Consider the following 11,809-nt stretch of genomic DNA (forward strand, 5'->3'; position numbering starts at 1 on the left):
AGTAAATTCACTCAATGCAAAAAAAAAAAAAAAAAAAAAAAAAAAATCATAATAATAATATAGAAACAAACATCATCAGTTAATTAGAAAATGGGACCTGTACATGAAGATTCAGTGGCTACGATCTTGTGTGATTTGACTTACTTTCTCTTTCTTTCTTTCTTTCTCTTCTCAGAATGAACAATCCTTGCTATTTTACTCTCTCCACTTTCAAGGTTGAATTTAATGTAATTAATTCCATGAGTGTCTTAGTCCTTTGTTCTCTCTAATCAGGTCACTTTCATAGAAGAGGTTCCTCTGTTTGCTCATGCTTTGGCATTTTTATTTTCCCTCTGGCTTATAGTTATTGATGGCAACCCTCTTTCAGTTGCATGAGGGTTCCTGGAAAACCTTTTGTTGTGGCACTGATGCCATGATATCCTTCCTCTGCCAAACAGTCTGTCCACTAAATCCCTTGGCGTCCATGACGACAGCATCAACATGACCACAGGTTCTAGGAAGACATTGCAGGAGCTGGAAAGCATGGCTTCACTTCTCCATTCCACGTTAGTGTACAGGACAAAGCCCACTATGTGAGATACATTGTAGGGCCCATAGCAGACCACAAACACCGCCAGTGTAGAAAGTGCAATTGCCAGCACCCTTCTCTTACTGCCAGAGGGCAAATAGGAATGTCTGACAAGCACTAGGCAGCGCAGTGTGCAGAATGCTGACAAAACAAGAGGCACAAGGAAAAGGAGCAGCGCCATCTCCAGCCGTACTGGCACCAGAATATTTAACTGCTCCTGGGTGAAGTTCTCATAGCACGTCGAGACATTCTGCTCTGATAAAGATACAAAGTGGCCTCCTCCTTCGGCAAGATAAGCGAAACCCATGTGTAATAGCACTACTGCCCACAAGATGCCACTCACAAAGCAAGAGGTACGGGCTCTGCGGTAGAGCTTGTAGGTTATGGGGTAGGCGATGCTCAGATAACGGCCTACAACGACCGCTGTGAGGAGCAGACTGCTGCCATAGAGTGAGAAGAAAATAAAGAAGCTGTAAACGATGCACAGCTCAGTTGGAAGAGCCCAGCCCTGGTACACAGTTTCGGCCACTTTAACGGGCATCCAAGACACTAGTGCCAAGTTTGCCAGGCACAGATTAAGAGCGTAGACTACATTGGGGGTGGCACCGTGTTTTCGAGCCTTGCGGATATAGACAAAGAGAACCAAGAGGTTGGCAGGAAGCCCAAGCATGAACGTGAAGATATAGACCACCATAGAGACGCAGCTAGATGCGTCCATCCTTGGTAGATTCGTAGATCACAATGGTAGATTTCAAATCAGTTAGCATGCATCAAATGCCAGATATTTCTTTTTATGAACTCTCTTTTATATGAAATATGAAAATCAAATATAGAAGTCCAGATTCCCTTGTTATGGATGAAGAGCAATTCCTCAATCCAAAGGTTGTTTCTCTGGTGCAGGTGTAAGGTTTCAAAAAGTGCTGAATAGTCTCTCACACTGCATTGGGGGAAAAAAACATGGAGACATCGAGGAAGTTCTTATTTGCACCAAAGTTCTTATTTATTTGAAAGGCAGGAGGTAGGGAGGGGAGAAATGGGGGTGTGTGTGTTGTGGGAGGGGTGTTCAAAATGTCTGGTTAGTGCATCTAGGAGCATGAATTGGTTTGATATTAAGGGAAGGGGATGGGCATTTTGGTAGCATTAATGGAGCAAGATGGCATTTATACGCTCTCATGTTGCCTTAGTTGCCCATGGCGCAATAACAGGAGTGCCAGATCATGCCCCTTTAGTGAAATGATTCAGAATAATTGAGCCATCCAGCCATGACTGTGTCACTTTAAATGAACTGGAGGGGCAGACCATTAAAGCTGTAAATTCAGTTGGACACTGTTAATGCCTTAAAGGTGGGGGATGACGTTAAGGAATCATGTGGTGGGGTGATGGTGGGTATCGCAAACAAAGAAATAACTGGACGTTTTTATAGAGGTGTGCAGAAAGCCTTTTGATCAGTTTATTAAGCCTAATCAACATCCTGCCTGTGACATCAGGCATATTTATCTAAAGTCTACATTAGAAAAACTGAGAGCAAATGTAATGTTTTCATGAGGGTGTATTGTATCTAAAAATTAAAGCTGATGTAATTTTTTTCCATGTCAAAATACTTTTTCGTAACCCAACGTAGTATGCAGAGACAGTTATAAGTAAACCATTTGTAGACTGGTTTCATCTAAAAATTGTAAACACTTGTGGCTCTGTGGCGCTATCAAAACATTGCCCTGTTTGTTTGAGCTCGAAACCGCAACACTGACTCAATCAATGGCATGAGTTTGGGGCAGGACTATCTGTTTGTTCAACCAATGGTGTATTTGGGGAAAGATGTCTGAAAACAGTTTATTTTCGTAATTCCGCTTGGTGACGCTAAATTAACTAAAACTACACAGATCATTAGAGTTCCTCTTTTTGTTGCCTATTTTTTGTTTGCCAATACATGCATTAAAAGGTTAAAGCTCTGGTTAAAGGTTAAACACAAGTTACTTAAATACATAAATGGTAGAAATGTAATAACTGGTACTAAATGTAATAACATTTGGTCCTCAATTAAATAACTTTTGGACCTAAATGTAATAACTTTTGGTCCTGTGTGTAACAAAGGCCCAAAATGTAAACACTTTTAGTCTTACATTAAATAATATAAAGGGGTTTGTATGTAATAAACAAATGTAATATTCTAAATGTAATAAAGACCCTAAACACTTTTGGTCCTAAATTTAAATGGTTCTAATGTAATAACCTTTGGTCCTAAATGCAATAGAGGATCTAAAGGTTATTTATAATTATAAATTATTGTCAAACCAGAATTGTCAACATGGTACTTGATGCTAGAGTTATTGTCTAAGGGATCTTATATAATGTGCATTTGAATGTTTTTAGGATTTGTTGGTTATTGGTTTTGATTGTTATGGTTATTTGTAAATTATGTATAGTGTGTATAGAATGTATTTAGTGTAATTTTGTACTTTGACATCAACCTGCCCAGGGACAGCAGATGAAAATGAGCAATTTTGGCTAAATCTGGCACATTTACATCAGTGAGATGTTTGATTAATATGTATTGTCCCTGACAAATAAATAAATTAAAAGATATACAATAATAATAAATAATATTTTTATTTAATTTATTACAATTGTGCCCTCAGCAATGGCAATACAGTCATTTCCACTGATTGTAGCCCAAGGCATAATCACTAGCCTAATTACTTAGACCTGTTTTTATTAAATAATTCCCAAATATATATATATATATATATATATATATATATATATATATATCTGTATATACTCACATAAAATATATAAACTTACATAATTCACAAAGAGAAATGCTAAATACTTCTAAAAACATCAAATTACTATGTATTCATTTAAATATAATAATCAAATTGAATACTCACGCACATACAAACTGAGTTTTATGTTTACATGAAGCTATACTGCTGTAAACAGCAAACATTGGAGACAGACTACAAATAGTAGCACCAAGTCATCATAATAGCATTAAAAAAGATCATTAGCTGTTACTCATTATGGGAAACTATTTTTAGAGAGCAGTAATATTTGCCAAGCATTTAACTGCACTAGGAAATACCTTCCTCTTCCTCTTTTTTTATTTCGCATGGATGCAAACAGTCCCATTTAGAGACATTAAGACCTGAAGTGTAGCTCTTAACTCCCAATGGGGATTCAAAAACACTCACCAATGGGTGTGTATTTCTGCAGGTTTTGTGTCATGGCGCTGGGTTTGCATAAGTCTTTATGTGAGTTTTAATGTTATTTGTGTGGATGGTATGTACTGTGTGTGTGTGTGTGTACTATTCTTTTATCTCGTTCACCACTCAAAGACAAAGTCCAGCCTAAATAGACCCTTTTCATATGACAGAAGCCTCCCTTCCATCATATAAAATAAAATATGTTGACAGATGGACTAACAACCTTGTTGGAAAGGACTGTGAAAACAAAAAGGCAATTTAACAATATGACACAGATGATCCACATGCAATTTGCTATGTGCTAAGAAAATAAATCATTATCCAACAATTAAAACATGTTACGATGTTTTTATTTTTGAAATGATTGCTCTTCTCTACCTCATATAATCGAAGGAATGTTTGAAATGGAATTTTCAACAGAGCAAGCTCCAAAAACATCAACAAATCAAAATCACTTTTTTTGTCCATCTTGGGAGCTGTGGTAAGACATAAAACTGGACATGGAAATACTGTCAAGGAAATGCAATTATTTTTATACTAGACTGAAAGTAAACTTAGTATTAGACAACTTAGAAAAACATTCATTTATAATTGCAATTTTTTAAAATCTGTTTAGACTAGACCATTGGTTCTCAATAGGTTTTACAACAAAGTACTAAAATTATTTATTGTTCAAACTGAATTTCAATGGTTTCATGCTCTTGGCCCATATTTAAAAGGTTAATTCACCAATGAAATTTCTCTCATGATTTACTTACATTTAAGCCATCCCAGATGTGTATGACTTTCCTTCTTCAGTAGAACCGAAGTGAAGATTTTTATAAGCCCATATCAGCTCTGTTTGTCCATACAATGCATGTAAATGGGTGCCATCAGACTGCTGGCTGTTTGACGGTCCAAAAGGCATATTTAGGCAGCATAAAAGTAATCCACATGACTCCAGTCGATCAATTAATTTCTTCTGAACTGAACCGATACATTTGTGTAAAAAATAAATGGATAATTAAAACTTTACTAACTTAAATCACTTCCTGCCAGCAGTTGACGCATCACGTTACCGTCGCATGACGTAAGCGCAATGGTGTGTTCACACAAGACGTCAGAAGCAAGCGCTTTGTTTACAACAGAGGAACGAACATCACGCGAGAGTTAGGTCATTTCAAACAGAAATCCAGTGCTGGCTGGAAGCAACGATTTAAAGTTAAAAAACTTTTTAATTATCGATTTGTTTCTTACACCAACCTATCGATTTGCTTCAGAAGACATTAATTGATCGACTGGAGTCATGTGGATTACTTTTATGCTGCCTAAATATGCCGTTTGGACTGTCAAACAGCCAACAGCCTGATGGCACCCGTTTACTTTATGGACAAACAGAGCTGAAATGGGCTTATAAAATTCTTTATTTCGGTTCTGCTGAAGAAGGAAAGTCATACACATCTGGGATGGCTTAAAGGTAAGTAAATCATGAGAGAATTTTAATTTTTGGGTGAACTAACCCTTTAATGTAGTTTGGGCTGTATTTTCTTTTACTTTGCATAGTTTTGCTTATGATCTTTTGAGTGCCTGCCATCCAACCTGTCCATTTACTGTAGGCATCTGCCTAATTTGGCTAGCTTCTGCCAAGTGACAGATGAATTTGAGCCAAAGTAATATAGAGTGTCATTGGCCTTTGCTGTTAACAACAAAAGATATAGGAAGCATTTTCTCCTCTCTTTAAAAAATTCAAAAGCCTATTTATGCATCTTATCTAGCTAAGCATGATTACATAGTTAGTTGCATTTTATGATTTGCATTGTTTTTCCCTGCTATCCACAACCTTAACAGAACAGACCTACCAGTTGAAAACCACATTACTAGACCAAGTCACAAGAATCAGTGAGCCAACTCAAGCTAGATCCAGCTTGTGTCTGCCACAAGAATTGGTGAGGGGCACCACAGCTGAAGGCAGTCTCTCAGTGTTGGCAACCAGAGTGAGGCGCTGGCGAGTCTGACTGCTGCGCTGTTCCAGCGACAGGGCATCCTGCTTGCGAGACAGATCCTCCGTCATTTGAGCTTCATGCTGCTTCAGAGACTGCAGAGAGTGCCTGCCAAGTGACAGCATAGGCAAGGTGATGTGTTTGCATTGTATATCGCTAGCTTATCAGTATACAACAACCTCTATAATGGAGGGACAGCGAGAGACGAATGAGCAGTTGAGGTAAAACAGCGGACTCACTGGGCCTGTGCTAGCTTCTTTTTCAATGTCAAAATTGTAGCGTCCAACTGTTTGGCCTCTTCCACCAAACCAAACTGCACCTGGGCATAATGGGTTACAAGACCACCAATCAGAATAATGGCACAGACAGCAGATCAAAATGTTTAAAGGACCACACAATGAGTTACATCAATGAGATATGATATCACGCTTTAACGCTTTAGGGCTTCTGATTATACTGATTATATATATAAACAGATAACATATGTTATAATATGCTATAAACAGATGTTTATATAATAAATATATAGGGCAATGATGTGAAATCCATTAAATTATTCAAAAATACATTTAAAAAAATGCAATTTACACACAACAATTACACCTGCGATGAACATGTTTTCAATTTCTGTGTTCAAAATCATATTGATATTTTTTTTTTTCAAGGGCTTAAAATTTATGTGGTGTAACCATCCAGAGACAAAAAAATTAAATGGAAGCAACCTTTGAGTGATATGAATTAACTTGAAAGACGAATGATTTGTTCATGCATCTCCCCATTGCAGATGAACTGTGCCCCACATCGATGCATATTTGCCATTTCCTCATTCCTCAAAGCTCTACAAACAAGATACAGAGTTTACCTCATCTCGGCACAGGTCCATACCAGGCCTCTTGATCCTGTTCTCCAGGCGGGTGTGGACCAACTTTAGAGGAGCCATCTTGGCCTGTATATCATTCTCCAGGCCAGCAATGTCCTTCTCCAGCTCAGCAATCTCATCCCGAGTCTGTATGATGGATTTATATTGGTCCAGCTGGGTCTACAAGTTTATAGCTATCCATGTATATCTTATTGCTACACCTCTTCAAATTTACATTTTGTATCAAGCACCTTGTGAAGAACCTTGAACTGTAGCTCATTGTTATTACTTTGTGCAACAGCTCAAGCCAGGTAAGTATGCTATGGCAAGATGCCCCATGTTTTTTTGTCTATTCAGAAACAACAGACAGATGGAAAATAAGAAGACAGAGGCAGGGGATTAAGAAGAAACCTCACAGTTTTCAGCTGCCATTGCAGTTCCTGATGGGCCTGTTCCAGGTGATGAGTTCGCTTACGCAGAGCAAACTCCATGGCCATTCGTTGGGCCTCCAACTCATTCTGCACCTAAGAGTGAAGAGGTATATTGATACCCTAAGAATATTGTTTTAATATTAACTAAATATCATTCAACATCTTAAAAGTGTCAGGAATACTTAATTTTGAGCTTTTAAATAGACTGTTGAGCTACTAAATTTAAATTGCACCTGTGCTCTTGTGATGCTGCTATTCTCTCTGAGTTGCATAGAGGCCTGCATCTCTTCCTTGGCTCTGGTAATATTGTAACGGCTGAAATGCTCCCACTGCTGGGGAGTTGTGGTGCTGCAACCAAAGACAACACAGTTCTTACCAGCATGTCTTGCTGGCTTAAACCTATCATCTAAAGAGACTGGCTTAATATAATCCATTCCTGAGCTGAAATTGCCCAGTCTTTCAATTGTGTTTGAATTTCAACTCTCCAAAAATACAGATCACAAAAACAAGATGCCAATCTCTGGTCCCTTCTTAGATACGGGCTACAACATAGACTCTGGACATTAAAAGGGACTACAACTGTTTTAAACAGACCAGAATAAACACATCTGTGTTGTAAAACAGCTCATAAGCTCACCCCGGGGGCACCCTAGTGGGGTTTGGCTTCAGGGAGATCTCAGGTGATTGTATAGTGAGAGACAAGCAGGACATGTCCACATCAAGAGCCTCTATTTTATCCTGAAGGTCAATGGTCAGCTGTTGGCGTACTTCCTGTAGGCGACTGAGAATATCTTCCAAGATTAGTAAATACAGAGGAGATCTATCATAGTAACAGGCAATAGTCTTGTGAGATATATAATTTATCTAACCTTCATTGTCATTCAACACATACAAAGAGAGTTGCTATTGAATGATTCAAACTGATTAATGGCACATTCAGATCTATTCTCTTACCACAAGTGTTCAAAGGCCTGATCAATGCACTGCTGAAGGATCCGCTGTGCACCATCAGTCACCTCCACTTCTTTCTTAAGCTCAGCTTCCACAGGGTCACTGACCAGCTCCATGCCACGACGGCCTTCCCTCAATGTCAAGCACTCTGCAGTAACTTCCAGTGGCAGAACAGTGGCTGCAAGAGCACGTTCTGTCTCCTCCTTGGACTTCAATATAGTAATGTGTTAATGACTCATAAATATAATTGAGATGTTTGGGTTTTTCAAGTAGGTATAGCTGCAGGCTGGAGACCTCCAAAAGAGTGTGAGGTTATTCCAAAAGGGGGCGTGGTTACTCCAAAAGGGGGTTGCACCAACTCCAAAAGGAGGCATCACTTCCACTCGAGGTTAAGGGTAGGGAAAGGGTTAGGTAAGGGGCTCCCTATATCATCAATGGCAGTTTGGAGCGACTGCCCCTTTTTGGAGCAATGCCTGCAGCTATAACCTTCTCAGGTTTTCCCCCTACTTAAAGGAATATTCTGGGTTTAATGCAAGTTAAATTCAATCGTGGCATATTGTTGATTATCACAAAAATTCATTCCCTTCTTTTCTTTAAAAAAAAAGCAAAAATCAAGGTTACAAAGAGGGACTTACAATGGAAATGAATGGGGCCAATTTTCTGCGGGTTTCAAGGCAGAAATGTGAAGCTCATAATTTTATAAGAGCACTTACACTGTTTCTGTTAAAACTCATGTATTATTTAAGCTGTACATTTGTTTAAATCATTGTTTTTGGGGATTACAGGGTTTACGCCATTACATCGTCATGGCAGCGTAGTTGTAAAAGTGGATAGAACATAACACAGAAAAGGTTAGTAAATGATTTCGTACTAAAATCATGTTAACATGCATATTGTTTACGTCTTGTGGCTATACTTCTGATACAGTGAGTATTTTAACCAGTGGCGTAGCCAAGGGTGGGCCAGATTAGACCCAGGCCCACCCAGAATATTAGAGATTATTCTTTGACTTCAAATATATATTTATTAAATAGTTGATAAAATTCATAAATTCTGATTTCTGAAAGTGTGAAAGAAATGTTTGAATGCGCCGCTTCTCTGTTGTTAAGGAAAATTTGGTAAAAAATACATTTGGGCGAAAATTTGGCCCATCCATTTTTATTGAGGCCCACCCAAAAGTAATTTCCTGGCTACGCCCTTGATATTAATGTTTGCAGATTGGCCCCATCCACCTCCATTTTAAATTGAAATTAAGTTTTGTGGTAATTGACATTATGCCACAAATACTGTTGATTGAGCTTATATTGTATTGAACCCACAATATTCCTTTAAGATTAAATTTCTTTTACATTATTGCAGACTGGATTGTCTTCTGTTGTGATCCATTCTGGTAAGTCAAATAGAGCATGGAACAAAGTTAGCCTAAAACAGTGGTTCTCAAGTAGTTTTGCTTCAGGACATCAAGTGTTGATCCAGCTCAGTACCAAAATTAACTATGGTAAAAAAAAAAAAGTTAACAAAGTATCCTTAAAATTAAAAATTGAAATATATTAATATTGCCATAAACTGCATAGGCTCAACAATATGCCAAATTTTTAATATGACATAAGCAGAAAAAGAAACTTGATTTTGTTTTTTGGTTTGAAACCATTTTGTTTCTGAATGTCTCTTGAATTTTTTTGTTTCATGACATTGGCAATTAAGGACTAATAATTCACCACACAAAACACATTGTGGTCTGCACAAATCATGTTTATCCTCCAATTTAATGTCGTCTGGAGCTAATTTTCTTTTACCTAGCATATAATTTTGTTCATGGTTTTTGGCGATGAAGGCATGCATCCTGTTCCTGTTGGCATCTGCCTAATTTGGCTAGCTTCTACCAAATTACAGATAAATTTGTGCCAAAATACCACAGAGTCTGATGGAGTGTAGATGTTTGACGTGAACAACACAAGATGGGAAAATCCCTTTTAAAAGTTGATGAGCCTATTAATGTTGCTATTGTAACTATGTACAATTATATAGTTATTTGCATTTAATTATTGCAATAAGCATTGATTTTTCATTGTTCACAACCCTATCAGGACAGACCTACAGACCATATTTGGGTCATGACCCACCAGTTGAGAACCACTGGCCTAGAAAATGTTACTCTTTCTTGCATCATTTAGTGTTGAGTCAATATAATGGCAAATAGGCTATTAATCACCAGAGTGAGAGCATCCATTTCCACATCCACTTCCTGTGCACAAGCTTTAAGATTCTCTTTCCAGCGTGTGATGTCATTGATTCTGTCACTCAGTCGCCGGCTGCTTTCATACTCATCCCAGTTTGTCTGATGAAATCAGAGAATAGAAAATGACAGTTTAGACAAAGCTATAATAATTATGACCTAGTCAATAGATTTTATTGGTAGTATCTTTCCATACTGTGGTACTCACCATGTTCCCACTCTCATCCTAAACTTATTTACCTTATTAGCTGTCTGGTTACGCAGAGCTCTTCCATCCTGGCGTATCTCGTGTGAAATTTTTCGCCTATGCTCAGCAGTGTCTGAGATCTGTTTATTGTTGGTCGTCCAGTCAGACACGCTGTAACGCAAGCCTGGTTTCATGCTCAGGGTGGCCATGTTTGTTGATATCTGGTGCCATAGAAACAACAGGGCACAAAGTAAAAACAAAAGAAGTTTTGGAAAGCAGACAAACTGCAATCCATTGGATTCTAACTGTGGAAATCGGAAGAGCTTTCTACAAGACATACTTTCAATGGTTTTTCAATGTCTTTAGTAAATATTAATGGCCCAGAATCACAATCTGCTTGTTATGCCAGGACATGAGCAATTTGGACAATTTGGAACAAAGTAGAATTGCTAATGAAAGCAGTGTTGGTACATTTTTCATCATGGTGGTTTTAACTTAACAGTTGCCTTCTTGAAGCATCAAACTTTATCTTTTTGACATCCTTGTACTGGTCTTAATGAAGCTGTCATTTATTTAATATACAATATTACAAAAAGGACTAAAAAGGACCTCTAAGTTTTAAGCTATATATTTTGAATAGTAATTCTGCGTGGAGTGTCATTTTAAATGATCATTCTGGAAACAAATGACAGCTGTCACAGCTCAATTCTTTACAAATCTTTCTGGAAACGGTGAAAGAGGAGTTGACATGATATTACAAACATGTTGAGACATGCTATACTTCATCTACATATTAATAATAAATATGTGATTTCGAACAACAACAGTTTTTTTTTTTAATAATTATTATGCAGTTTAACTGAAAGACTTGGAATAGGCCTATTTGTACTTTGAAAATATATTTGTTACACTGCAGGACTAGTAAATTGCCAAAAAGTTAAAAGGTGAACATTTATGTAAAAAAAAAAAAAAAAAAAATAATAATAATAATAATAATAATAATTGACCTGTCACAGCACAATTTCCATTTCAAATTAAAAAGTTAATGTTTATGTTTTTTGTCCATTACCATAAACATAGCCTATAACGGACTTACCGAAAATTGTGAAACTTCAGGCTAGAAACGTGTCTATCGGCTTGCTGTAGACAGCAGGTCTCCTGGTAACGGGAAAACGCAAACGCAGCTCATTCAATAATTTAAGTAGGTTACTATAGCAACGCTCAGCAATTACTCACTCAGTGACCGTTTCCTCATCTGACCATGACAGACTGCGTCTATATGACTATTGTCACAGCGCTGATTTATAATGATCTGTTTCGGATTTTATTTCCCGATAAAAATTAATTAAATAAATAAATAAATAAAGGTACAGGACCTTGGCACGTGTAAAA

At 37.6% G+C, this 11,809-nt stretch overlaps 2 protein-coding genes across 4 annotated transcripts; both read right to left on the bottom strand.

Moving 5' to 3' along the window:
- Positions 1 to 305: 305 nt before the first annotated feature.
- On the bottom strand, positions 306 to 1,286 carry LOC127421633 (free fatty acid receptor 2-like). Its single transcript, XM_051664770.1, has one exon. It carries the CDS (start codon positions 1,284 to 1,286, stop codon positions 306 to 308), a length of 981 nt encoding a protein of 326 aa, XP_051520730.1.
- A 3,912-nt stretch (positions 1,287 to 5,198) lies between these two features.
- LOC127421529 (tektin-2-like) lies at positions 5,199 to 11,735 on the bottom strand. Of its 3 annotated transcripts, XM_051664636.1 has the most exons (10): positions 11,514 to 11,735; positions 10,471 to 10,638; positions 10,207 to 10,332; positions 7,998 to 8,203; positions 7,681 to 7,824; positions 7,277 to 7,391; positions 7,029 to 7,136; positions 6,616 to 6,792; positions 5,993 to 6,072; positions 5,199 to 5,861 (listed from the first exon to the last, which is right to left on the bottom strand). In XM_051664636.1, exons 2-10 carry the CDS (start codon positions 10,624 to 10,626, stop codon positions 5,663 to 5,665), a joined length of 1,311 nt encoding a protein of 436 aa, XP_051520596.1. In that variant the 5' UTR covers positions 10,627 to 10,638; positions 11,514 to 11,735; the 3' UTR covers positions 5,199 to 5,662. The 3 variants fall into 3 exon arrangements, with proteins under 3 accessions (XP_051520596.1, XP_051520595.1, XP_051520594.1); XM_051664635.1 differs by lacking the exon at positions 11,514 to 11,735 and having other exon boundaries at positions 6,616 to 6,759; positions 10,471 to 11,306; XM_051664634.1 differs by lacking the exon at positions 11,514 to 11,735 and having other exon boundaries at positions 10,471 to 11,306.
- Between the last annotated feature and the right edge of the window lie 74 nt (positions 11,736 to 11,809).

The sequence above is a fragment of the Myxocyprinus asiaticus genome, chromosome 30 (genome assembly GCF_019703515.2).
Source record: "Myxocyprinus asiaticus isolate MX2 ecotype Aquarium Trade chromosome 30, UBuf_Myxa_2, whole genome shotgun sequence".
NCBI lineage: Eukaryota > Metazoa > Chordata > Actinopteri > Cypriniformes > Catostomidae > Myxocyprinus > Myxocyprinus asiaticus.